Source organism: Lontra canadensis, unplaced genomic scaffold (assembly GCF_010015895.1).
Source record: "Lontra canadensis isolate GAN:19392208 unplaced genomic scaffold, GSC_riverotter_1.0 scaffold102, whole genome shotgun sequence".
Lineage (NCBI taxonomy): Eukaryota > Metazoa > Chordata > Mammalia > Carnivora > Mustelidae > Lontra > Lontra canadensis.
In genome coordinates, this window is record NW_022631096.1 from 2587237 (window position 1) to 2615031 (window position 27795).

Consider the following 27795-nt stretch of genomic DNA (forward strand, 5'->3'; position numbering starts at 1 on the left):
TTATTGTAAAGACAAATCATAAAATGAGACATCACGTAGCTGTATTTTTTTATCTCGCTTGTTTTTCATTAGTTTAGGAAATTACCTATGATGCCCATATTTGGTAGAATTTTATACATTTTATTTTGTAATAACTAAGTTTATAGTTTTTAAAATTAAATTTGAAAGTCATTTAATAGGGCTATTTCCCTCTTCAGTTTTCTAATGTCAGTCGAAAGTCTCAGTAGTTAAGAAATTCTCTGTTTCGTAACTATATTAGAAATCATGTCTACCAATATATAAATGCATTTAAAAAAAAAAGATTTTCAGACTATTCTTCTACCAACCACTTTTAAAACAGATTCCCCTTTTAGGAAATATCATTTGCTAATGTCTGCATCACGCTTTAGCTTTTTGAAAATTTCTTATTAGGTATACATTTTAAGACTATTTTTCGTATCATAATATAGAATTATGATCAGGATTTCATGATCTGTCATCTTTTATCCCAATTCTTGCCATTTTTATTGTGTGATAATTAGCAGTTTTTTTCTTTACTTATTAAAGATCCTATTTTAAAAGTAAAAGAATTTTTTTCTCTTTTTATAAAGCTTATTTTAACATCCTTTTTTAAAAAAGATTTTATTTATTTATTTGACAGAGATCACAAGTAGGCAGAGAGAGAGAGAGAGGAAGGGAAGCAGGCTCCCTGCTGAGCACAGAACCCGATGCGGGGCTCGATCCCAGGATCCTGGGATCATGACCTAAGCTGAAGGCAGAGGCTTTAACCCACTGAGCCACCAGGGCGCCCCTTAACATCCTTTTTTAAGGGGCACCTGGGTTGCTCAGTCTGTTAAGTATCTGACTCTTGATTTCTGCTCAGGTTATGATCTCAGTGTTGTGAGATCAGGCCCCTCATTGGGGCAAGGAGCCTGCTTAAGATTCTTTCTCCCTCTGCCCTTCCAGCCCCTCAAATAAATAAATAAATAAATATAAATAAAATCTTTTTTTAAGACTGTTTTTTGCAGATTAATTATGACTATGCTTCCTTTTCCTACTTTCAATAAAATGAGGTATTAGACTTTTGGGGTTCTTCTACATTTCTTTTATTCAGGGGTCCCATGCTGTTGGACACTTGCTTCCTGGGGATTCCCAAATTATTATAAAGTTTTCTCATATCCAAACATTGACAACCGCTGTATAAATAACTTATCTGACACTATTTTTCAAGTATTTGTAGAAGCCATTTGTAAAATAATGATTTATTTAAAGGTATTGTTACAGTCATAGGAGCTTTTTGTGATTTTTTAAAATTAGTGGATATAAAAGAACCAACTGTCTTAAAATAGAATAGAAATTTTCAACACAGTAAAGAGGTTCTTGTACTCAAGTTGGGACACACAGTTTGATATTGTTTAACTATTGTTGAACTTATCACTTGTACTCTGTCTTAGATTGTGGGCTTTATATCAAATCTGTCTCTTGTTTATCTTTCCAATTACATTTCTTTCTTTCTCTTTTTCTTTGATTCTTTGTTTCTGTTTATTCTCCTTTTTCTTCTTCCTTACTACCCTTTCTTCCTATCTATGCCTCATATAACCACGTAAATAGGTATTATAAATTTATCTATTAGGCAAGAAGAGGAAGTTGTCTACAGATATCTAGTGTATAGGAACTTTATTTTGTAGAAAACAGGGTATGAGGTCAATTATATTGGAAAATTAATGTTCAAAATATTTTTTAAAACATTTATCTTCTAAGGATAAAGAAGAGGATCTATCTTATGTAATTGAAAGTGATGAAGATTTAGAAATGGAGATGATTAAGGTATGTTTGAAATTATGAAAATTTACTTCTAGTTCTTTCAAAAAGGACAGTTATGTAAAATATTACCTAGTTCTAAATGTCCCCCCACAATGAGATTACTATCATTTATATAACCATTAGATTTTATTTTCCGTTTCATATTTGTTTACATCTTTATATGGCCTATGAATAATGTTTTAGTAGCAGTATACTATTTCTTACATATTATAAAACATATTCTTGTCAGGTCACTTCTTTTAATCTCTTCCTGGAATGTTGGTAGTGATTTTGCCCTCCTCTGTTGAAATAGATTTCTTTCTCTTCCCATCCATGTGTATCCCCTTTTATTTGGGAGTTCTGTTGGTATACATTCAATATTCTTCTTTACTTCTTTTGGCTTTAGTTACTATGGATATATTATATATCATTTTCTAATGTTTTAAATTATTTCATTTTCCACTAATTTATTGTCAAAGTTGAAAATATTATTTTGTGATTATAAATTTTCTACCACTACACCCAACCTCCAGTTTCTTTGTCAGGAATGAACCAGGGATGAACCAGGGATGGACAATAAGAAAATCTTAAATTTCAGATTAATTGAAAATGAAGAAAAACACAGAAGTTCATTGTTATTCATGCTTTTTATTCCTCATCTTTAGATTGATGTGAAATTTTTGTTCTTTTTTTTAAACAAAATGAGATTAGGTTCCTTATTCTTCATTATGAACTGGAATAGTAGGTAGTGATTAGGAATCATAGTCCTAATATGATTAGGAATATAGTGATTAGGAGTCACTAAGTAGTGATTAGGAATATGAGTCTGAATTTAGATGTGGGTTTAAATCCCAGCTTCTCCATTTATTTGCTCTGTGACTTTGGGCAAGTTTCTTAGTCTTTTAGATGCTCAGTTAATAGCTGTTATTATTTAAGGTGTTATTTGTGAAGAGCTTGTTCAGAGCCTGGCATTTCTTAAGTGTTTAATAAATATTAGCTAGTAGTAATAATAGGACATAAATACTAAATCATATTCCATGATTGATTAGTCATTTCTCTGAGGAGTACTGTTCAAGTAGCACATGTACAGGACACTTGCAGACTTCCACAAACTTAAATTGTATATTGAACCTCTTAGAAGGCAATCTGGATGCCCATATGAGAGAACTTTATTTTCAAAATGCTTTTCTAAGTATATTTGTTGACTTGAATAAAAAATCAGAAACAGAATCACTCTTTTTCTTTTCCAGGACTGAAATGAATACACTTTTTAGAAAACCATGAAAGTCAAGTTTATTAAATGGAAGGTTTAATAAAAAGAGAAAATGAGAACTGTGGTTTAATAATCCTTCTGTCTCTTTTCAGTAAAAAACTGTGCAGACGAAACAATTTTGAAATATCCTAATGTTCTTTAAACAGATAATCTTCATTTAGGGGAGAAAATCCAATATTGTCAAGCCAAAATAAAATGCAACTTTATTCACATTTGTAATATTCCATTCTTAAAATTTGCATCTTTTATTGTTTTCATAATTCACATAAACGTATTCACATAATTCACAGAAACACATTTATTGTTTGCTTACTGTTTAAATCTTATGCTGACACATGATAGGAGAAACTCGTTACAAAAATATCAGTAAAACTCACCTCTTGGCAATTGAAAACACTGAAGTATGATAAAGGAAAAAAATTCAAATTTTATTCAAAATTTTGATAACTTGCCCCACAGGCAGTTTATGATATGCTATTAACAAACCCTGTTTATGCTGGAAGTATTCCATCTTTGGCCTTATGCCTTAGAAACCATTCTTGAACACATATTTAAACTAGAGCACACATGTTCTTTTGTGGTATTGGTTGCACATCTGCCAGCTTTGAACAAAATTGTAGGTTCTGTTAATAATACTTCTTTTGTGTTGGGTGAAAAAGATGCAACACTGTCAATGGTTTTGCTTTTAAGATTGCTTTTAAACTTTCAGTCTTTAGAAAACCTAAATACTGGCACGGCAGATCCAGTTCATTCAAAATGCAGAGACATGGAAAGAAATCCGGATGTTCCTTTTGAAGATGACGAAGATGAGATTGAAGCTATTGAAGAAGAAGAAGAGGAGGGTGCAGGTAAGCGCTAGAACATGTTTGAAACGACTCACCTCTCCTACCTACTGCTGACTAATTTAGCATCCAGTTTTTAAACATTTTGGAGGCAAGGATTTTGTGGCATGTAATTAATGAGGTCCTAAAACCTTGTCATTAGCTGCTTTGGTGTTTGGTCTTTATAAAGCAACAATCTTACCATTTATGAAAGTAGAGGGATAGAAGCATTGTGGTGTTTGGTGCATTTGGTGACGTGAAACTTTTCATCCTGAATTTTGTGTTTTGTCAAAATAATAGAAAATCATTATTAAGAATCCTCAATGACTTAAAGTAAACATTATTGTTAAAGGCAAAGATACATGGTGTTTGTTCTTTAGGAACTTATTCCTTCAAACAAGTGGCACAATGTCAGGCAGCAAAATGGACTGATTTCCCTACTGTGTATGCTAACTGTAGTTAGGAATCCATGAAATGAACCTCTCTTATTATTTAAGTGTAAGTGACAGTATTTGTTATGGCAAACCACGGGGTCTTCTCATAAAGTAGAACACTCTTCAAGAGCTATATTCGTCAATGTTACAGTGTGGGAAAATTAAAATACATATTGTAGGTGGAAAGTACATAAAAATGTTAAAGAAAATGTTACTCTCCTTGTTTTCTTGTATTAATGAAGAAATGAAAGAAATGAAGGCATAACATCTCCAAATCAATTTAGTTCTCTATTTAGAATTGTTAAAAGCTGAGAAATCTAATAATGAATTTTCATTTGTTTATAGATGAGTGGTCTTGATTCTTTGCTTTGCTCTGCCTTGGCCACTCATGAACTGTTCAACCTGCGTAGAAAATAAAAATTAGTTGAATAAAATCAATGTAACTCCATTGTTCTATGCCTTTAGAATTGTGGTCAAGGATTTGGTGGACAGCTAACTAAACTGAAGATTTAATTTTATCTGTGGATTTCTTTGTGATAGTAATGTAATTTCTGATTACTATTAATTTAAAGTTGGTTGTATTGTGAAATTTGCATTGGTATGTCACTTGCCATAGTTGGGTTTAAATGTTAGGTTTTAGCGCTATAGCAGACTAGCAAATTCTAAAACATTGTTCTCTTACAGTGTTGACAAAGTGTGAACCATTTTGTAGTAGAAGCACAAAGTTCTAATCCGTTATTAGGTAATAATCAAAGTAACAAAATCATGACTGGTATCCAGAGGACTGAATTAGTTGGATTTAAAACACAGGAAACAGTGATGTCTGGTACTTATCACTGTATTCTTTAAAAGAAGTCGATGAAATAAAACTTTCCTTCCCTATCACTTATATTATAACATAAATGACTATTTCATTTTATTTTAAGACCATTCATTACCAGGACCTAATGCAAGCCAAATTAATTTCCTCAAGATCTATTTTGGCCATTCCAGTTTTAAGCCGTGAGTATAATCTCAGTTAATTAAATTGCATATTTATAATTTTCTTCACAAAGGAAAAATGGCAAATAATCCATCTGTTTAATAGTAATAGCAAAACTTCACTGTAGTTTATACATTCTACACTGCATTTCCTGTAAGTGACTAAAATAACTACAAAGTTATTTTAAAATAATATTTATTTAAAATTTGTATCTACAAATTGTATTTATGAGAGGAAAGTGATTTTCTTTACCATAGAGAGTTCTGTATAGATACTAGTTTAAACACATTAATAAATTAATCTTAATTTAATGTTGACTTGTTTTTCATTAAGTATCTGTGTTGTCTATTTCATACAACTTACTGTCCAAAGCATGCTGATATAGTAGAAATTCATGAGATAACAGTTTGAAGAATAGTGATAATCTTATCAGTTTTAATATATTCAAATGTATTTATGTCTAAAGGGGCACATTTATAAGTATTAAAATAAGGTGAATAAAAATGAGGTAAGGAACAAGTAATTTTGAATAAAACTAATAAGAATGTAAAAACCTAGACTGCATTTTTCCTATTCTGCAAATTTAAAAATTTAACCCATGGAAACATTTCTTTCTTCTTCTTTGATCTTAAAATTTTTTTAAATTAAACTATGTTCTACATACAGAAAAGTGCACATGAATGTACAGATCAATGCATTTTTACAAGCATCCTGTGTAACCGGGACTCACATAAGGAAAAAATAGGTCATTATCAGCACATCAGAAGATCACCCTTCCTATTGATTTTTCCCTCAACATTTTATTTAAAAAATTTTCAAAGGTACAGGAAAGCTGAAAGAATTTTTTTTACTATGAATACCTGTATATTCAACATTTTAGTATACTTGCTTTATCATAATATCCATCTATCACTTCTCTATCCATTCCTTAATCTACCTAATTTAAAAAACGCATCTCAGGGTAGACTGGACATCATTATTTATCTCCCTAAGTACTTCAGTGTATAAATCATTAACTATAGTTAAATATTTATGGTTTATTCTTTTGATGTAAAATTTACATGCAAGAAAATGGTCAAACCTTAAATGTGCATTTGCATATATTAAAGGACATGCATGCACCCATGTAGCCTAACCCTTTAGTCAAATATGGAACATTACAGTAACTCCAGAAAGTTCCCTCATGTCCCTTCTCAGGCAATCCTGGCCTCTGGAGCATTTCTTTAATTAATTAATTAATTAATTAATTAGAGAGAGCATGTGCGCAGACATGAGAGAGAGAGAGGGTGCCTGCACTTTCTTGGGCATGCAAGTGCCCGGAGGGGCAGAGGGAGAGGGAGAAAGAGAATGTTAAACAGGTTCCATGCCCAGCATAGAGCCCAATATGGGGCTCCATTTCACTACCCTGAAATCATGACCTGAGTCAAAATCAAGAATTAGATGCTTAACTGACTGAGCCACCCAGTTGTCCCTCTTTTATTTTAATCAATAAATTTATGTCTATATATTGAAGCTCAAAAATGTAAAAGAAATTCTATTAGAAGGGTGCCTGGGTGGGTCATTCTGTTAAGCTTATGACTCTTGGTTTTGGCTCCAGTTGTGATCTCCTCAACTGGTGAGCTCGAGCCCCTTGATGGCGGTGCTCAGCATGGAGTGTGCTTGAGATTCTCTCCCTCTATCTCTACTTGCACATGTGCATGCTCTCTCTAAAATAAAACAAATAAGTACAATCTAAAATAAAATAAATAGGGGCGCCTGGGTGGCTCAGTGGGTTGAAGCCTCTGCCTTCAGCTCGGGTCGTGGTCCCAGGGTCCTGGGATCGAGCCCCGCATCGGGCTCTCTGCTCGGCGGGGAGACTGCTTCCCCCTTTCTCTCTGCCTGCCTCTCTGCCTACTTATGATCTCTGTCTGTCAAATAAATAAATAAATAATCTTTAAAAAAATAAAATAAATACATACAGTCTTTAAGAAAAAGAAATTCTGTTAGAGGTAGTGAAAAAATTAAACATTTTCCACTTTTCCTTGGGTTTCTTGTTAGTAAAACAAAATAGCCTTTTTGCTTTTTACCCTCCAGGGTTCAGTGGAAGGTGATTCATTCTGTTTTGGAAGAAAGGAGAGATAATGTTGTTGTGATGGCAACTGGTAAGTTGTACATAAGCAGTAATAACTTAGTCCTCTAAAATATAAAACTTAAAGGTTTTTAAATATGTGATCTTTTATTACACTCTCAAAATATAAATACAAATGCAAATGGTATAAAGTACAGAAGAAAGTGATCTGAGATTAGATGCTCAAATTTATGCAGAAATTAGCTCTTAGGAGGATAGCATGTTAGTAGGGACCGTTCATCTCACACAAGTACATTGTAGGAAGAAATCAAAGTACCAATGCTTTATTTTTATATCTATCAGTGCATTATTTTTATTTCCAGGATATGGAAAGAGTTTGTGCTTCCAGTACCCCGCTGTGTATTCAGGCAGGATTGGCCTTGTCATCTCTCCTCTTATTTCTTTGATGGAAGACCAAGTCCTCCAGCTTAAGTAAGTAATGTTTTCTTCCTCCCTCCCTCCCTTCCTTCCTTCCATTTTTACGTCGTCGCTCACCCAATGTGGGACTTGAGCTTACAACCCCAAGATGAAGAGTTGCAGGCTCTATCCACTCAGCCAGCCAGGTGCCCTAGTAATGTTTTCATTGCTACATTATCACCCTTTTTTTCTTTCATGAGGAAAACATGTGACCTATCATGTATGTTAAAATCTAGTTCCCAGTAACACATTTCTGTGAATGCTGCTCTTTTTTAGTGATAAATGACTCTTTGGTGGAAGAACTTATCTTCTTACTTGAGTTCTTTATAATCCAAGGCTACCAGATGGTCTCAATAAAAATTTTTGTAACCGCAAACTCTAAGCTAGTTTACATCCATATCTCAAAATTCTTTTCTCTTTTGGTTACCCTTGCTCTTTAGCTTGGTATGAAGTATATACATGGAAGTATAATTTTTAGTTACACAAAAATTTTAAACCTCTTTAATGTGAGCTTGCAATTTTTCTGAAAAACCTGCCCTGACAACCTGCTTTCTTTTTCCTTTTTTTTTTTTTTTTTAAAGATTTTATTTATTTGACAGAGAGAGAGAGAGAGCACAAGCAGGGGGAGGAGCAGAGGGAGAGGGAGAAGCAGGCTCCCCACTGAGCAGGGAGCCCAAAGTGGGGCTCGATCCCAGGAACCTGGGATCATGACCTGAGCCAAAGGCAGACACTTAACCAAGTGAGCCACCCAGGTGCCCCAACAACCTGCTTTCTAATACTGCCTTTGGAGGAATTTGTTTATCAAATTAGTGAGTTACAAAAAGAGTGAGGATTATAAAGAAGAGGACTGTTCATTGTATTTCCTTAGTCCTTAAGAATGAAGTTGATCTATGTAGTATGTACATGGCTCCAAGAATACTTGTTTTTCTTCTTATAGAATGTCCAACATTCCAGCTTGTTTTCTGGGATCAGCACAGTCAAAAAATGTTCTAGAAGATATTAAATCGTGAGTAATTTATATGGTTTCTGATGTATGTGAGAATTTTGTACAAAATTGTATATAAAAATATATAATTTATTTAAAAATTTATATAAAAATTTTTATTTAATTTGTGGACAAAATGTTCAGGATTTAAAAATGTACTTTGTTTTTATAGTACATTTATAGAATTGTTCAATTTAAAAATCTTTCAAACTTAAATCTATTATTTTTGGTTCTTGGACTGTGAAGTTAGCATTGTTGTCATATTGTTTTAAAATTTTGGTTTTGAACAAGAATTAGGAGAGTAGGTATCTCCTTTTACAGAGGAGCAAATTGAGGCCCAGAGAAAATAATTTGCTTAAAGTCATTCGATGAGTTAATGGCTGATCAGGGACTGGATTCTAGATCTCTTGCCCCACCAGTCCTAAATGGCTTAATTCCTAATAAGAATGAAGTTTCGAACACATACAAAAATTTGTGTGTATTTATATAGATTGACATGTATGCATTTTATTAGTAAACACACATATATACATGTATTTATTGTTTTGATAAATTCATACAAATGTATCACCCAAACCCCTATCAAGGTATAGAGTATTACTCTCGCTCCAGAAAGCTTGTACATGTCCCTTCCCAGTCTGTCCTTCTTTCTCCATTTTAAGGCAGACTACTGTCTTTTTTTTCTACCATATTTTTGTCTGTTTTAGAACTTCATATAAATGGAGTCATACAATATGAACTTTTCTGTAAGACTTCTTTCATTCAGCAAAAGGTTTTGAGAATACTTCATGTTGTATGTGTCCGTGGTTTTTTAAAAAATATATCAGAGTGCTATGTCATTGTATGAAAATACCATAGTTTGTTGTTTTCATTTCCTTATCAGTAGATGCCCAAGATGTTTGTAGTTTAGGGCTATTACTGATAAAGCTGCTATGAACATTCCTATAAATTTTTTTGAATGTATGTTTTCTTTCTCTTTAAACATCTTAAATTACCTTTATTGAGGTATAATTGACATACAATAATTTTTACATACTTAATATATCTAATTTGGTGAGTTTGGCATATAAACACCCACAAAACCATCACCACAGTCCAGATGATGAACATATATCTGTCATCCTCAAAGTATACTCATACCTTTTGTAATCCATCCCCCTCTCTTTTTCCTACCTTCTTTACTCCACTCACCAGGTAACTATGAATCTGTTTTCTGTCCCTCTAGATTAGCTTACATTTCCTAAAATTGTACATAAACAGAATTAGTCCTATAATATGTGCTCTTGTTTTGTCTGGTGTAGATCACACAGCATAATTACTTTGAGATTCATCCATCTTGTTACATGTATCAGTAGTTCATTCCTTTTTTTTTAGTGGTGAATACATTACATCATATGGAGGCAGAGGCTTTAACACCCAGGTGCCCCTGTCCTTACAATTATTATTACTATATTATGCTGAAGAAACTGAGGCACACTAAAGTTAAGTACTTAGCTAAGATCACTTAGCTTATAAGAAGTGGAATTGAGACTCAAACCTTGGACAGTTTGACATCAGAGCTTGTTATTTATACTGTTTTCTAATGTGAATTAGAATATTGAATAATTTCATGAGATTAAAAGCATATCTATTTTGTTCCTAATTCCTAATGAAAGCGCCATGCCTACCATGCAGTAGATGAAATATTTTAAAGTCTTTTTATAAGGGAAATTAATTTTCATTCTATTTTACTTTATGTTTTCACTTGGTAGAATGAAAAGGAGACTATATATTTTTAATGCCCTACTAACCTTTATTACAAACATTGTCTTAGTTAGGATTCTGTCTGCCCAGAACAGAAAAAAATCAAGTTAGCTTAAGCAAATACTGAATTTTGTATTAAGGATATGGGAATGTCTCATGGATCACAGTGAACACAAGTTATCCACCCCTTAGAAAGAGACTTGGAATTGGGTATCAAGAATACAATAAGGCTTTCTTTTATTTATAGCCTCTGTGTGTCTTCCTTATTCTTCTGAGGAAATGAGCATTTTCCGCTTTTCTAGTCACAAGATGGAGAAGACCACTCTGCAACATCTTTTTTCAAATATTACAGGTCTTGCCAATGGCAGGGACTGATTGGTTGTTTCTTGGTCAGACCCCCAAAATCTAGGACAGAGACTAATTGATTTGACATCGATACAGTTGCTAACCCTGTCCCAAGAAGATGTATTTAGGCAAGAGAACAAAATACACAGGAGAAACATGGGTGCTGTGGGCTTAATCATGGGGAGGGAGTCAGTGGGAGGGTGATGGGTTGTAGTTCTCCAAGAAGGAGGGTGGTATGTGGGTGGTTTGCCAGCACATAAAAGGCTTACCATAGGCTTGATTGTTTAACTCAAACACTATAGTTTTGGGGCTAGACTGCTGGAAATTAGAACATGGCTTCTAATGTCACCTTAATGCTGAGTACCCCCTGAGAGTCACTTTTCATTTTGCTTTGTTGAAGTAGAGTCAGAGGACTAATATGTGTGAATATATACATGCATATAACATTTTTTTAGCTTTAAGTGGTGTAATGTATCATTTAAAAATTTGTCAGGTGTTATGGTTTTAAGTTGTAGTTCACTGGATGATTGTTTCCTTTAGTACAGCATATTTCCTTTCCTGTTTCTTTTTTGTTTGCTTATTTTTACAGAGGCAAATACCGCATTGTATACCTAACTCCAGAATTCTGTTCAGGTAACTTGAGCCTACTCCAGCAACTTCAGGCTAATATTGGTAAGTGGTACCATAGGATCTTTTTATAAGTACTGACTTAATTGAGTTATCCTTTAAAGTTAAATATGTGGTTGGATATTGGATTTCACTTCTTTTAAAGTTGATTTCAGACAGTATTTCCACCAGGAAGTCTCTGACTTTCCATCTTGATGTCTTTCCAGTCTTATCCCCTAGTACCTAAAAGTCCCTCTGCTGTAGAAATCAGGTTCCTGTATTATAAATTGCGTGTTTATATATCTCTTTTCTTTCACTGGACTATAAACTTTTTGGGGAAAAAAAATGCCCTAATGCAGTACCTGGCATATAGCAGAGATTTACATGTATTATTGAATAAATGTTGAATCTTAGATTCTGTAAAACGATAATTTCTTTTTTCTGTATTCTGAATCTAAATTAAATCACAGTAGTGGTTCTCCACCTTTGTTCATGATAATCATTTTAACAACTTTAGAAAAATATAGTGTCCTCCAACCTTGAAAACTCTGATTCAACATGCCTGGGGTGGTCCCCTGGCACCTATAGTTTTTCATGAGTGATTCTGATGTGTAGTTAGGGTTGGAAAACATACTACCTTTGATCATTTCCCACTATTGAGTATGGTTTTAAAAGTTAGATAGTAAGTCAGAGCTTATTTCCTAGAAAATGTGAATACAGAATTAATCTATAGCTGGTTCCCTTTTTGTACTTCAAAAATTTTTGTCTTTTTTTTCCTTCTTGATGGCTAGAATAAGCTACCCACAAATTGCAGTCATAGGTACTGTTATTTGAAACATTCAGTTGAACCAACCAGTTTTAGTTTCCTAATATTATATGATCTCATTGTATAGTTATATATTACAATATTCTGGATAGGCTAATTTTCAATATGGCAACATCTCATTTAATTGTTGCTTAGTAGCATATCACTCTAGGAATGCATTTAATAATTTTTGTAACAATAAAATGAAAACAAATTGTTTCTTTTTGGTATATATTAAATACGAACAAAAGAATCAGAGCAGAAGTTAACATTTGATTAAATACATTATCAGTGATGTGTTACCAATTTCTTATCCCTTATTGGCATATTATATTTTTGTCTTTAATGGAAGACAAATTTGGTGTGTGTCTTATAAGATTGTATGAAGTTCGTAATGATATTTCACTTTGGATTAAGCCTAAATACCCTAGATATATGTATTTTATGGCTTTATATCAAAAGTTAGGATTTGTGTCCATGGTAAGCTGGATATGTTTTGTTCCATTTTAATACTTGCTTTGTTTCTGGGGTGGGGTTAATTAGTTGTTAGCTTAAGTATTTACTTAGATCCTTTGACAGCTAGTTCTAATTCTCTATTTTTATTTTTTGTAATGGATTAAATTATGAACACTGCCATCATTAGAGAGGAATACTCTGCATAGGATGGATGAACATCCTTTTTTTGGGGGGTTGACTCTCAATGTTGAACAAAAAGGGATAAATTCTTTTTGAAATATTTTTTTCTTCGGCTTATGTTTGTAGGAAATTGTAAAATGCTTGCAAAAATGAATCTACTCAGAATTCTATTTGTATGGTAGTCTGACATTTAGCTAATCAGATTTATGCTTTTTATGTTACATTATTTAAGTAGTATGAGTATATAACAGAAGCAGCAAACATAATTTTATATGGAGACTCCTTAAAAGCAAAGACACTTATAATTGTCTTTTGACTTTAGAAATAAGGCTTGAGTGGCAGATATGCCAAAATGAAATATGCATAGCACTTGGGTAGACACTTGGACTTGCGAATTTAAAGTAAAAGTTAGCAAAAGCTCCATAAACTGATGCTGAGGGACAAAGTTCAGCTTCATTAAGAGGTAGGTAGTTAAACCTGTAATTTTAAGCAGGGTTTTAAAATAAAAGAGAAGCCATCATGTTTGTTTTAACCCAATTTAAAATTTGGGTCATTTAGTTTCTAAAGCCAAAATTAGTGGTAACATTGAATTTTTCCCAGCTATGCAGCAGCAGCCAGAGAATTTTGATGCTAATCAGCCTGTATTCATATTTAGTAGGTTTATTTATTTATTTATTTATTTGCTTTCTCTTTCATCTCTATTGTATTTTGTAATCTCAGTGAATTATAATTGTTTGTTTGCTTGTCTGTCTCCTCTTTTGGAATTCGGAGCTTCTCAAGGTTATAGAGTACATCTTATTAATGTTTTCCTATAGAGAAGTGCTTGGATCATAGTAGGCATTTAATGACTCTAATAATAATTGTTTGGTGTTTTGTTTTGTTTTTATTGAGCTGCCTTTTTTGCCAGGTCCTGTCTTAGTATTTTATGTGTATTTGATACCTAACAATCTTCAGAGTGACTAAAAAATGTTAGGTATTACTATATTTACCTTTTATTTGTGGGAAACTGACACTTGGAAGCTTAAGTAACTTGCTTAAGGTAATACAATGTTGGTGGTGGAGCCAGATTGTCTGACTCTAGAGCACATATTCGTCATCACCCCCCCTAATGGCAGAAAATCATTAATATTCAATTATCAAGTAATGATCATCTCCATTAATGGAAAAATTATTTTTGTCTCAAGTATTAATTTGATAATACAGGGCAAAAGTGCTACTGTCATTACTTTGGACATTTTAATGGACGGTTTTACAATAAAGCCCTTTTCTGAAATGCGGTACTATACACTATTGATTCTGTTTCAGTGTGGGTGTATGGTATGGGGGCAGAGTGGGGGGGTTGATAGGGGAAGAAAGAATGAGTTCTGTTCCTTCTTACCTACTTGTACATACCAATTTTTAGTTCTTACCATTTTACATTAGAAAATGCAGCTATCATCCTGTCTTCCAATACTGGCATTTCAGAGGAACTCTCTGCGGTCTGATATGTGATCGGTCATGGACAGTGATGATGCACCTCATCTCAGTAGGAATGTGCTCTTTAATCTCTTTTGGTAACTAATTGATGAGATAAAATTGAAAGTATTACCAAAGAGGAAAAAGAAAACCGCTCTTCTTTTTTAAGGCATTGTCATTGCAGATGGTTCATGAGTGATAGTTTTGAGGGCATAGTAGTAGTAATTCATTCATTTCTTTGAGGAATAATGATGAAAGCTGAAATCTAATAAATAATCTTGTTTGAATAATATATGAATGTTTCCTTTTATCCATACCCCTTTACCCATATATCTCCCATCCTCTGTTCTCATGATGATTATTTTGGTGTTACCTGATGTCATTTATGCTTATATTTTTATATGAAGCATATACTTTGATTAGAGTTATTTTTTCACCTTTCTGTAGAATTTATATATTCTAAGTGGAGGTGATATTGATTTAGATGAATTTATGACTTCTTTTTGAACTTTATTTCCCCCATTTTTATGTTTTTCACTTTTGTAGGTATCACCCTTATTGCTGTGGATGAGGCTCACTGTATTTCTGAATGGGGACATGACTTTAGAATTTCGTTCCGGACTTTGGGCTCCCTAAAGGCAATACTCCCATCGGTAAGCTTGTCAAGTGCAACGTCTTGAAATGATGTTCTTATCAAAGGAGAGTCCAGGATTGGGGAGTTGCCAGAAGGCTGAAGACTTCTCTATGAAAGGGCAAACAGGTCGTGAAAGCCGGGCAAGGATTTTTTAAAAACTCTAATTTTGGCTTTCTTCTAAGGTTGGCATGTAATTTATTGAGGAATACTATAAAGCAGGGATTGGAAAACTTTTTATGAAAGAACCAAGTAATAAATATTTTAGGCTTCATAGGCCACGTATGGTCTCTGTCACATTTTTCTTTGTTTTTTCTCATCACCTTTTAAAAATGTAAGAACTGTTGGCTTGTGGGCAGTAACAAAACCATCTGTGGACCAAATTTCACCTGTGGAACACAGACTCAACTTTAGAACCATGTTTAGATCCCATGCCTTCTCAGTTGAACTCTTATGCGTGTGTCCTTTTACTCTCGGATGCTGTGAAAGCATGGTTACCTCTTCTTACATCATATTGAAAACATGAGAAATGAACTATTCTGGAGAGGTTTTAGTAAAGTTTTTAGTACCAGAATTCTACTTTCTTCCCTAATCATAAAGAATAGCAGATTTCTACATGAGTCTTCTACATGAATGGCATGTTTTATATGAGCACCTTGAAAATTCACAATAATGGCAACTATTTTATTTTTTGAAAAACTATGGAGTCACAGGCAGTTATAAAAAAAAATGTACAGAGAGACTCTGTGTACCTTTTAGTTTCCCAATGTACAATATCAAAACTAGGAATATGACATTGGTATGGTCTTTATAGTTCTTTTTTTTTAAAATTAAAAGTTTATTTATTTATTTGAGAGAGAAAGAGGGGTCATGAGTGGGGGGATGGGAGAGGGAAAGAATCCCAAACAGACTCCCCGCTGAGCATGGAGCCTACTAGGGGCTTGATCCCTCAACCCTGAGATCACGACCTGAGCCGAAATCAAGAGCCAGATGCTTAACTGACTGGGCCATTCAGGCGCCCCTTCACAGATTACCCTTATTTTTCTGGTTTTATAAGTACGTGTGTTTGTGTTATCTATAGTTTTATCCCGTATGTAGATTTGTGCAACTACCATTGCATTCAAGGTACAGAATTGCTCCATGAGCACCAGGCTTCTGGAGCTGTCCTTTTCCAGACACACCCACCTCTCCTTCCACCCATCACCCTAACTTTTGGTGACCACTGATCTCCATCTTTATAATTTTATTTTGAGAATATTGTATAAATGGAATCATACAGTATGTTACTTTTTGGAATTGGCTTTTTTTTCACTCAGCATAATTCCCTTGAGATCCATCCAAGTTGGAGTATAAGTCAAGTTTGTTGCTTTGTATTGCCGCATAGTATTGTATTACACCACAGCTTGTTTAACCATTTACCTGTTGAGGAACTTTTGTGTTGTTTCTACTTTGGGGCTATTATGAACAGTGCTGCTGTGATATTTGTGTACAACCCAAAGGTCCTTCAGTTGGTGAGACAACGTGACCATAAGTTTTAATTTCTCTAGAGTAGATGCCCAGGAATACAGTTGCTGGTGCTATAGTTAGTGCATGTTTAATTTTTTAAGGAACTGCTAAACTGTTTTCCAGAGTGGCTATACCGTTTTACATTCCTGCCAGCAATGTCTGAATGACTCCGTTTCTCTTCATCCTTGCCAACATTTGATGTTACCAGTATTTTTTATGTTAGCCATTTTGTTTAAGTGTGGAGTGTTATCCTGTTTTGTGTGTGTGTGTGTGTTTAAGGTTTTATTTATTTATTTATTCAAGAGAGAGCATGAGCAAAGGGAAGAGGAGAGGGGAAGAGGGTGGGGGAAAGAATCTCAAGCAGACTCTGTTGAGTGAGGAGCCCAAAATAAGATTTTATTTACTTATTTGAGAGAGACAGAGACAGATAGTAAGAGAGAGCACAAGTGGGGAAGAGAGGGAGAAGCAGGCTCCCCACTGAGCAGGGAGCCCAACATGCGGCTGGGACCCTCAGGACCCTGAGATGAAAACAGACGTTTAACAGACTGAGCTACTCAGGTGCCCCTGTCCTGTTGTTTTTACTTTGCATTTCTCAAATGGCTAATGATGACATCTTTTCATGTACTAATTACCTCTTTTGTGAAATGCCTGATCTAATCGGAATTTTTTTTAAACTATTGAAAGTATTTTATTGTAACTATGAATCTTTAGTCAGATATGTGGTTTATATATATTTTCTTTCAATTTGTAGCTGCCTTTTCATTGTCTTTACGGTGTCTTTCGCATGGCAGAGATTTTTAATTTTATGAAATCCAGTTTATCACTTTTAACTTTTGTTGTGCTCTTCACCTAACTCTAGGTCCTGAAGATTTTCTTTCATGATTTTCCCCAAAATTTTAATAGTTTTATGTTTTACACTGAAGTCCAGGATTCATTTTGAATTAAATTTTAAGGTGTGAGGTTTATATTGAGGTTCTTTTTTTTTTTTTTTTTTTTTTTGCCTATGGATGTCCAGTTACTCCAAGCAATTCTGTTGAATTGCTTTTGACACTTTGTTAAAAATCACTTTGGTATATGTGGGTGAATCTGTTTCTGGGTTCTCTAGTCTACTGTATTAATTTTCAATGAATAAACACGGTTGATTTATGTTTAGGTTTTCCTGTTAGTAGTGAAGCTATCATTTCCTCTGAGCTCAAGATTTAACAGTAGTACAAGTAAACTAAGAAAAAGCATTAGAGATTGTTTGTTATTTTTTTGGTAAATTATCTAGTTCATTTCCATTGCATGTTAATTATGCTTATAGGTAGCAAAATTGAGAGGCTTTTTTTTTTTTTGTAGCTCTTCTCATAAAGATGTGGTTAGAGCAGACTAAATAAAACTAAATAAAACAAACCAACACAAAAAACTTGAATGTACCAATTAACACGTGTATACTGAATCAAACTAGACTGAATTGAACACCAGTTATGGGACTGACCCTGTTCAATGCTTTCATCTTGGTTTAAGCCTCACAAAAAACCAGCAAGATTAATATCTCTGTTACCTTCACTAGGATAGCACATTATCTTGGTTCTCCTCCTTTCTTCCTGTCACTTCATTCTGCGATTCCTCTGCTTGTTTCATCTCATTTCCTCACTTTTAACATTAGGATGCTTGAAACTGAAGTCTTTTGACCTATTCTCTTTCCTGTCTGCACTTAAGCCCCTAGTCATTTCGTCTAACAGATGGTTTGAATACCATCTGTATGTTGACAACTCCCAAATTTATATCCCCACCCTCCGTCGATATCAGCAACGTATTAGTGATCCAGTTTCTCTGCCTCCTTGCTAGCATTTGGTATTATCACTATTTTATAGAACACACACACACATACATACACACATAAATGTAACTGACTACTCGGCATCTTTCTACTTAAATGCTTAATAGGCAATTCAGACTTAACCTAGCCCTGTGGCTTTTTGATTTTCTCTCCAACCCAAACCTGCTCTTCCCTCAGTTTCCCCCATGTCATTTAATAACAGATCATCCTTCTGGTGCTCAGGCCAAATATGTTCAATTCTTCTCTTTTTCTCGCACTCCATCCCACATTTAAATAGTGAGGAACTCTTTTGAGGTCTTCAGAATATATACCGAATCTAATACTTTCTCTCTCGATCCCTGTCACTGCCCTGGCACAAGCCAACATGCCCTTGAGGGTGCGTTATTGAAGCAGCCTCCTCATTGGTCTCCCTGTTCTCGCTCTTGCCCTCCTTAAGTCTCAGTACAGCATCCAGAGTGATCCTTTTGGAACAATAAGCCAGATAGGTCATGTCTTCTGCTGGAAATCCTCTAGCAGTGACCATTTCACTCTAAATAATGACAAAAGTCAAGACAAAGGTCTTATGTGATCTGGTCTTCGGTTTTGTCTTTGACTCCATTCTCTACTGCTTGTCTCCTCATTCGCTGGGTTCTAGCCACACTGTTCTCCTTGATATTCTTCAGACACAGAGCATGCTCCTACAGTAGGGCATTGTTCCCACTCTTCCGTCTCTCTGAATACTTATTTTTTTTTTAATTTTTTTAAAAAAATTTATTTATTTATTTTTCAGAGAGAGAGAGTGTGTGTGTGAGAGAGCACAAGCAGGGGGAGCAGCAGGCAAAGGGAGAAGCGTGCTCTCTGTTGAGCAGGGAGCCTGAAGCAGAACTCGATCCCAGGACCGTGGGACCATGACCTGAGCCGAAGGCAAAGTCTTAACTGACTGAGCCACCCAGGCGTCCTGAATACTTATTTTTTAAAAAGATTTATTTATTAGAGAGAGTGAGAGAGAGAGAGAGAGAGGGTGCATGCGCACATGCCTGTGTGCAAGTCTGAGGGAAAGGCAGAGGGAGAAAATCTTCAAGCATACTCCCTGCTGAGTGTGGAGCCCAGTGACATGGGGTTCAGTCTCAGGACCCATGAGATCATGACCTGAGCCTGAAGCAAGAAGTTGGCCACTTACCTAACTGAGCCACCCAGGTGCCGTTCCCTAAATACTTTTCACATGGGATGATCCCTTACTTCTCTCAAGTTTTTACTGAAGTATTACGTTTTCATTTATGCCTCTTGGGCCACCATATTAAAAATTTCAAATTAATTTCCCCCTCCAACATTCGACATGCCTCATATTCCTTTGCTATTTTTTAATAGCACTTATCACTGTTGTACTTACCATATCAAATTTTGTCTCTTGTCTGTGGGTCCCTACTAGAATGTTCTCTGTGGGGGACAGGCTTTTAATGGTTTTGTTCATATAATCTAGAACAGGACCGGGCACATAATGGGTACTCCGTAAGTACTTGGGTAAATGAAAAATTTAATTCCGACGGGAAAGCAAAGAATCAGAGACGTCACTTTCCCAGCGGGGAGTGGTAGAGTTGGGCCATAGCTTCACACTGGGACACTGTGCTGGTATCTCAAGCAAGTGATGAGAAATAAGTATTAAACATAGTTTCTGCCCTGAAGTAGCTCATGGTGCAGTAAAGGAATTTAGATTCATACCTGTAAAGGTAGAAGCAAAAGTATCAAACAAATGGTATGTGGAACACAGTAAATGGTGTGTGAAACAGTACAAATAATAAAGAAAGGTTAATAGTACACATAATAGAGAAACAAGATATTTGTATGGTGAAAGTCAGGAGGCTCAGTATGCCTCAAGGACTGCTTTCCATTAATTTAGAATGGTTTTAAAGTAAGCTTTTGGAAAATAGGAAGATTGCTTTCTGTAATCCTTTCTGAGGCCTTTGAATCTAAGAGGATTGTGTTAGAGGAGTTTTAAATATTTTATGCAGCTCTTAAACACTTTTCAGTGGTGAATTAAATCTTTTATTATGTCTGGCTTTGGACTCTATTGGATCATTTTCATTTCTTGCAATGACTCAGTATAGCCCAGGGTGTTTGTCAAGCAATGGCTGAGAAAACCTTTTCCCCCTAGTGTTTTCATGAGTCCTGTGGATTAGCTCAGCGGTGAGAAATGCCACCTGGTGGTTGTAGGACTCTTGTTTTCCTCACTGTTCTCAGTGCTTTTCTCCTCTTTCCAGTTGCGATTACACTGGGACAGCTGTTGCAGCTTCGTACCATACGATTTCAGTAAGTTTAAAAATCGCAAAGAAATCACTAAACCACTTGGCATAAAGATTTGCATTCGGAGAGGATCAGACAACGTGTTTCAGAAAGAGCAGCGATGCAGAAAGCTCTGTATCAGTCTTAAGATTCTGTAAAATTCCAGTAAAACGTCCTGTGATATCCATGAGACGTGTTGATTCTTTCCGTTCCTGCTCCGCAGTCCTTTCCCACAGATAGCAAGTAGAGACACGACTTGAATAATGTGAATGATGACTTCTTGAAATGAGTGAACGAATGAAGGCAGCATGAAATACCATGGAGTACGGAGTTAGAATTAGCAACATGACCCAAATTTAGAAACAGATGGAACAGTTACAGTTCTCTGAATGTGCGGATGCTGCACCGTTGAAGCCTGTGGTTGAACCATTCCTAGATTTGTAGTCACAAGGTTAATTTATAGTTTTTGCTGCTTTTAACAAAACTTGGTACTTATTTCCAAAGAGACTGAATTTTCCAACTTAAAGAGTAAGAGTTTCACGAATTAAGAACTTGATTTAACTAAGTGATGCTATAAGTTTATTGTCCAAATCAGTTTGCTCTTGAAAGTTAGAGATTGCGAGGTGTCCGTATTTATGCTGTGAGGACAGGATAAACTGGGAGTGTCCCTGGAAACCAGGATGTGTGATCATCTTTCCCCTAGCCAGCCTGTGTGTTATAGCCAGGCTTCACTCTAGTTTATAAGTTTTAAACGTCATAAGGCACCACAAACTTAGAAAAGATTCTTTTCATTTCTGAAGTGAATATAAATAACCATTGTTTCTTTAAGTTTAATATATGCCCTTACTTTATTCTGTTTTCTAGTTGTGGAAGCAGCATTCTTAACTGCAACCTTCTAGAATGTTGGGGGTGAAAGACTGCATTTATGTTGATTTTTCATCGCTTACGGGTCATGGACTTAGGGAGTTTCTAATGGCGAGGTGGGAATTTTTAAGTTAGAAGAGAGTCTGTCATCACATAACCCTCTACATCTCATATTTTAGTGAAGAAAACTCAGTCTAAAAGAAGCCCTTCCCAAAGTCAGTGGCAAATCTGGGAGTCATGCCCAGGCCTCTGGAATTCTTGTATAGAATTCTTTTCAGTGGTTGTGATAACATCAATAATAGTTAACACTTTTTTAATTTAAAGATTTTATATATTTATTTGAGAAAGAGAGTGTACAAGTGGGGAGGGGCAGGGAGAGGGAGAGAGAATCTGAAGTAGTGTATCCAATGGGGGGGCTTCATCTCACAATGCTGAGATCATGACCTGAGCCAAAACCAAGAGTCCCACGCTTAACTGACCGAGCCCCCCAGGCGCCCCAATAGTTGAAACTTTTCGAGTGCTTACAGTGTACCATGCATCATGCTCAGCAAGTTACACATTGTGTCATCATTCAGTCTTCACCATGACTTTATGAGATTGCTGTAATCGTTATCTCTTTACGTATGAGGAAACCAAAGCTTAGAGAGTGAAATCACCAGCTCAAAATCTCACATCTACTTAGCGACAAAGGTGGGTTTTGAACTCAGGCATCTGACTTTAAGCCAGTTATTTTTCACTACCATGCTGCTATTTTGCCTGATTTTTTTAACAATTTTTATTTTTTATTAACATTTAATGTATTATTAGCCCCAGGGGCACAGGTCTGTGAATCGCCAGGTTTACACACTTTACAGCATTGCCTGATTTTTAAAATTAATTTTTTTAAGAGCTATCCTGTTTCATGTTTATTTTATTTTCGTTAAGTACATTGCCTATCCACTCATACATTATACTGCTTAGAAAAACAAACCAAACCCTCTTGCTCTTTGTATCCTGAAAACCTTGGTTTTTCTCTGCATATGCAGTTAAACAAGGATGTTGTTAGTGCATTTATAAATTGTTTGAGTAAAGCACTTAGAGTGGTTAAAAAAAAAATGTTTTTGTGAGGGTATGTGCATGTCCTAAGAGCTTCTAATGTTTAAACTTTCCGTGTGTATGTATGTATATATATACCTGTGTGTGTGTGTATGTGTATATATATATATATATATATATATATATATATGTGTATAAGCTTGTTTACATAAACTAACTTCTCTATTAATTGGTCTATTTATAAGTTGTTAGGTAGGCATTCTCTAAATTCAGAGAACAGTCTGATTGAAAGCCAGAAATCAATGAAGTTAATTTGGGAATTTCATTTTTAAATAATGAAATTAAAAATTTTGAATAAATTTATTTATTTATTTATTTATTTATTTATTTTTAAAGATTTTATTTATTTATTTGACAGAGAGAGATCACAAGTAGATGGAGAGGCAGGCAGAGAGAGAGAGAGAGAGAGGGAAGCAGGCTCCCTGCTGAGCAGAGAGCCCGATGCGGGACTCGATCCCAGGAACCTGAGATCATGACCTGAGCCGAAGGCAGCGGCCTAACCCACTGAGCCACCCAGGCGCCCAAATAAATTTATTTAAATTGGGGTGCCTGGCTGGCTCAGGCTTGGATGTCTGCCTTCGGCTTGGGTCATGATCCCAGGGTTCTGAGATTGAGCCCTGCATCGGGCTCTCTGCTTGGCAGGGAGCCTGCTTCTTTCCCTCTCCCACTCCCCCTTCTCTCTCTCACTGTGTCACTCTCTCTGTCATATAAATAAATAAAATCTTTAAAAAACAATAGGGGTACCTCAGTGGTTCAGTTGTTAAGCATCTGCCTTCAACTCAGGTCATGATCCCAAGGTCCTGGGTTCTAGCCCCACATAGGGCTCCCTGCTTAGTGGGAAGCCAGCTTCTCCCTCTCCCACTCCCCCTGCTTGTGTTCACTCTCTCATTGTCTCTCTCTCTGTCAAGTAAATAAATAAAAAATCTTTTTTAAAAAATAAAGTATTTAAATAGTATTTAACAATTTAAGTAAGTGCACAGAATATAAAAGGATAGAGAATGCAAAAATGCCAATTACCTGGTCACATTGGTTCTGATACCTTTTTTTTCCATTAAAAAAAAACCTACTGCAGGGGTGCCTGGGTGGTTCAGTGGGTTAAAGCCTCAGCCTTCGGCTCGGGTCATGATCCCAGGGTCCTGGGATCAAGCCCCACATAGGGCTCGCCGCTTGGCGGGGAGCCTGCTTTCCCCTCTCTCTCTCTGCCTGCCTCTGTGCCTACTTGTGATCTCTGTCTGTCAAATAAATAAATAAAATCTTTAAAAAAAAAAACAACCTACTGCAAACCTAACTTTTTTACATGAGCTTTGAGATAATTTTTAATTCAGTAAAGCCATATTGATTGTAAAACTAGTTTATAGTGTTAGCAAATTGTATCTTGTTTTCCAAATTCTATAATTGCTTTTTGTATAGTTGCACCTAAATTTTCACTTCCATGGAAAATAATTGCTTAAACTGATTTATGAGGTAGGTACAGGGCATCTGGAGAGCTATTTTATGAGGATGTCCTTTAGTTTACTTGTAATAGACCACAAAAAGTATTTTAAGAAAGTGTATTCTTGGACATAGAATAGCTAATGATTTAGGAACAACTTGAAGACTTAGTCCCTTTTTTTCTGAATATAAGATAATAACAATTTATCATAATTCCCCATGATAATAGGAGCAAAAATAATGAATCGAGTTTCATGGGAGGTATGTCATTATCCTAGTTTAGAATTTCTGAATGATTACATATTCCTGTTTTTCCTAGTAACTGCCGTGTCTCCTGTTTTGGCTGCTAATCCAGTTAAGAAGTCTTTGCTAGACTGAAAATAGAACATGACTTGGTTGCTTAAGGAATCAGTTAATAATGGATGTTTTGTGTTATATGTTCTTATGTATAGTATGCCATGATTAACTTAGTAAACTTGACAGAGGTCATCAGGTTACTAAGAGCTTTGCTTCTACATCTGAGAAGCCATAAACCGGTATCTTTAATACAGAAGACAAAAAAAGACTTAACTGCTTTGTATTGTTAGATTTTCAGTGAACAAAAGGGTTTATAATTTGTGAATTATAGATTAATAAAAAATAAGGCAGGGGCGCCTGGGTGGCTCAGAGGGTTAAGCCGCTGCCTTCGGCTCAGGTCATGATCCCAGGGTCCTGGGATCGAGTCCTGCATGGGGCTCTCTGCTCAGCAGGGAGCCTGCTTCCCTCTCTCTCTCCCTCTGCCTGCCTCTCTGTCTATTTGTGATCTCTGTCTGTCAAATAAACAAATAAAATCTTAAAAAAAAATAAGGCATACCATATCCCTCATTTATATCAGCATTATTACTAATGTAATAAATGTTAAAAATAAAAATAGTGGAAAGTTAGATCGCTAATAAGTAGGTAGATTGTATTTAGAAATCTTATGGATTTAGTGTTTTATTTAAACCCTTTCTGATTTTTAAAAAGTAAGTATATTCCAGGGTGCATGGGTGGCTCAGCTGGTTAAGCATCTGACTCCTGATTTTGGCCCAGGTCATGATCTTAGGGTCCCTAGATCAAACCCTGCCTTGGATCTGCGCTGGGCAAGGAGCCCGCTTGAGGTTCTGTCTCCCAGTGTCCCTCTGCCCAACCCCTTCTGGTGTGTTCGCTTTCTCTCTTTCTCAAAAAAAAAAAAAAAAAAAAGTATTCCAAAGATGAGAAACAAGTAAGTAGGAAGTTTTCTTTTTCTTCTTTGAAAAAGAGTAATTTTAAAGTTGCATTTTAAACATTATTCCTCTTATAATTGTCATCCACTCTGTTTGTAAGAAGGCAGTAGAAATGTTGGGAATTAATGAGCGTTCTACTTTTTAAAAAATCCGTTTCATTTCATTCAGGTTCCGATTGTTGCACTTACTGCCACTGCAAGTTCTTCAATCCGGGAAGACATTGTGCGTTGCTTAAACCTGAAGAATCCTCAGATTACCTGTACTGGTTTTGATCGACCAAACTTGTATTTAGAAGTTGGGCGAAAAACAGGAAACATTGTTCAGGATCTTGTCCAATTTCTTACCCGAAAGACAAAGTGAGGATGTCATGTCGATAAATTTTGGTTAACTCTTTCCTTATTTTTTCTTTGTTTTATCAACGTATTTGCTTATTTATTTATTATTTCTTTCTAATGCATATTTAACATTTCACATTCTGCTTAGCTTTGGTTCAAGTCAAGTGTGATATATAATCAAGACAACAACTGAGAAAATAGCTTAATTTTGAAGGCAGAAAATAATTCTGGTATTTTGGTACTTCATGTCGTTGCTTGAACAGGATGTACACCTTTTCTTTTCTTTTTTTTTTTTTTTTAAAGTAAACTTTACGCCCAACATGGGGCTTGAACTCACAATCCTGAGATCAAGAGTCGCATATCCTACCTAATGAGCCAGCCAGGCACCCCTACACTCTTAATAATTGACAAGTATGGGGCGCCTGGGTGGCTCAGTGGGTTAAAGCCTCTGCCTTCGGCTCGGGTCGTGGTCCCAGGGTTCTGGGATCGAGCCCCGAGTCGGGCTCTCTGCTCAGCGGGGAACCTGTGTCCTCTCTCTCTCTGCCTGCCTCTCTGCCTACTTGTGATCTCTGTCAAATAAATAAATAAAATCTTAAAAAAAAAAACAACAGTTGGCAAGTAAACAGTAGAAACAACTGAGTCTTTTAACTGAATTTTCTTTAGCTCACTAATTATGTGACTAATTGAGTATTAGGGAATTTTAAAAGTCATCTTAATAATAAACATTTTTGAGCCCTTGTTATGTGCCAGGGACTATCCTAGGTGCTTTATATAAATGATCTGGTAATTCTTATAACTGCTTAGTAAGCTACATACTATTTTCATTTTACTGAAGAAGAAGCTGTCACTAGTACTTTTTCCTGTTTCTTTTGTTTGGAGGCATTTTATATGTATACTAAGAAGCTTTCCTTTGTTTTATCTCCCTGATCTGTTTTCTTGGTGAAAAGCTTATAACTGTCACGTTATGAAATGTGTTTTTAAATCAGAGTACATGAAAATAGGGTGCTTGGGTGGCTCAGTTGGTTTAAGTGACTGCCTTCGACTCAGGGCATGGTCCTGGAGTCCCAGGATCGAGTCCTACATCAGGCTCCCTTCTCAGTGGGGAGAGTGCTTCTCCCTCTGACCCTCCCTGATCTTGTGTTCTCTCTCTCTCATTTCTCTTTCTCAAATAAGTAAATAAATAAAATCTTAAAAAAAAATGAATACATGTGAATAATGTTTGACCTACCAGCACAAACACAAAACAAGTCTGGGCAAATAGTTTAAATAACATCAATAGTATTTTCCTGAAGGACTCCTGGGGTTCTTTAGGATGAATTTAAATGTAGGATTTTCTATTGGCATAATTGTACTATATTCAAATTAAAACAAGAAAGTAATGGCGGTGCCTGGCTGACTCTGACGGTAGAGCATGTGACTCTTGATCTTGGGATTGTGAGTTTGAGCCTCTCATCGGGTGTAAAGACTACTTAAAAACAAAATCTTAAAAAAATAAAAATAAAACAAGAAAGTAATGGCTGTATTGAGTATTTGCACAGCTCTGGTGATCTCTCTGAAGTGAGTACTCATTGTATTTCACTTCCCTTTATCCTAATCTTCGATCCTTTTCCGTCCATATTATTTTCAATCTCTGTGGCCTTCCCCTAATAACCTTCTCCTTTTTGAAACTGTTTACCTTTTTGTGTGTGTGACATTGTGACATTTTATCTTTCTGACTATATTGTCCTTTTATGTTTTCTTTTCACCATCTTTCATGTTAATTATACTAGTGGGGGGTCTCTTAGCCTAGACTGTTATCATGTCCCTTAATAGATCTCCCTCCTCCTCAGTGTTCCTTGCATTCTAGACACAGTTGTCAGATTCATCATCTGAAAGCACATCCCTGAGTCTTGGCATTCCTCTCTGGTGCCTCCCTCTTTCCTGTGGACTAACAGCAAGACTCCTTAGCCTAACATCCAAGACCATCTGAGATTTTTATATTTGTGACAGTGGTTTTTCCGAGATCAAAGCAAGAAAGATTTTGCACCCATTTTCATTCCTCCAAGAGTTATGGTAGCACCAACCACTGCGAGTCAGAATGCTTCCCGTAGACTTTAGGCAAATAGAAATTTTCCTCTTAACAAGCAATAATTAGATGAAGGGTAATTAAGACTTCAGAGTGTTGCCTTTTATTTCTATTTCTTCTCTTTATTTAATTTTGCCATTTTTTCCCTATTC

The 27795-nt window shown here is 35.6% G+C and overlaps 1 protein-coding gene across 4 annotated transcripts in view; it reads left to right on the forward strand.

Moving 5' to 3' along the window:
* Positions 1–27795, forward strand: part of WRN (WRN RecQ like helicase) — a 140297-nt gene that overhangs the window by 54896 nt on the left and 57606 nt on the right. For 3 of the 4 annotated variants that reach the window (XM_032838141.1, XM_032838140.1, XM_032838142.1), the window contains exons 11-19: positions 1726–1806; positions 3765–3903; positions 5237–5312; positions 7366–7433; positions 7723–7831; positions 8754–8822; positions 11479–11561; positions 14938–15044; positions 25412–25599. In XM_032838141.1, the coding sequence (XP_032694032.1) occupies positions 1726–1806; positions 3765–3903; positions 5237–5312; positions 7366–7433; positions 7723–7831; positions 8754–8822; positions 11479–11561; positions 14938–15044; positions 25412–25599 (920 nt within the window). The remainder of the gene's footprint in view (positions 1–1725; positions 1807–3764; positions 3904–5236; positions 5313–7365; positions 7434–7722; positions 7832–8753; positions 8823–11478; positions 11562–14937; positions 15045–25411; positions 25600–27795) is intronic. The other variant, XM_032838144.1, reaches the window with a different exon arrangement.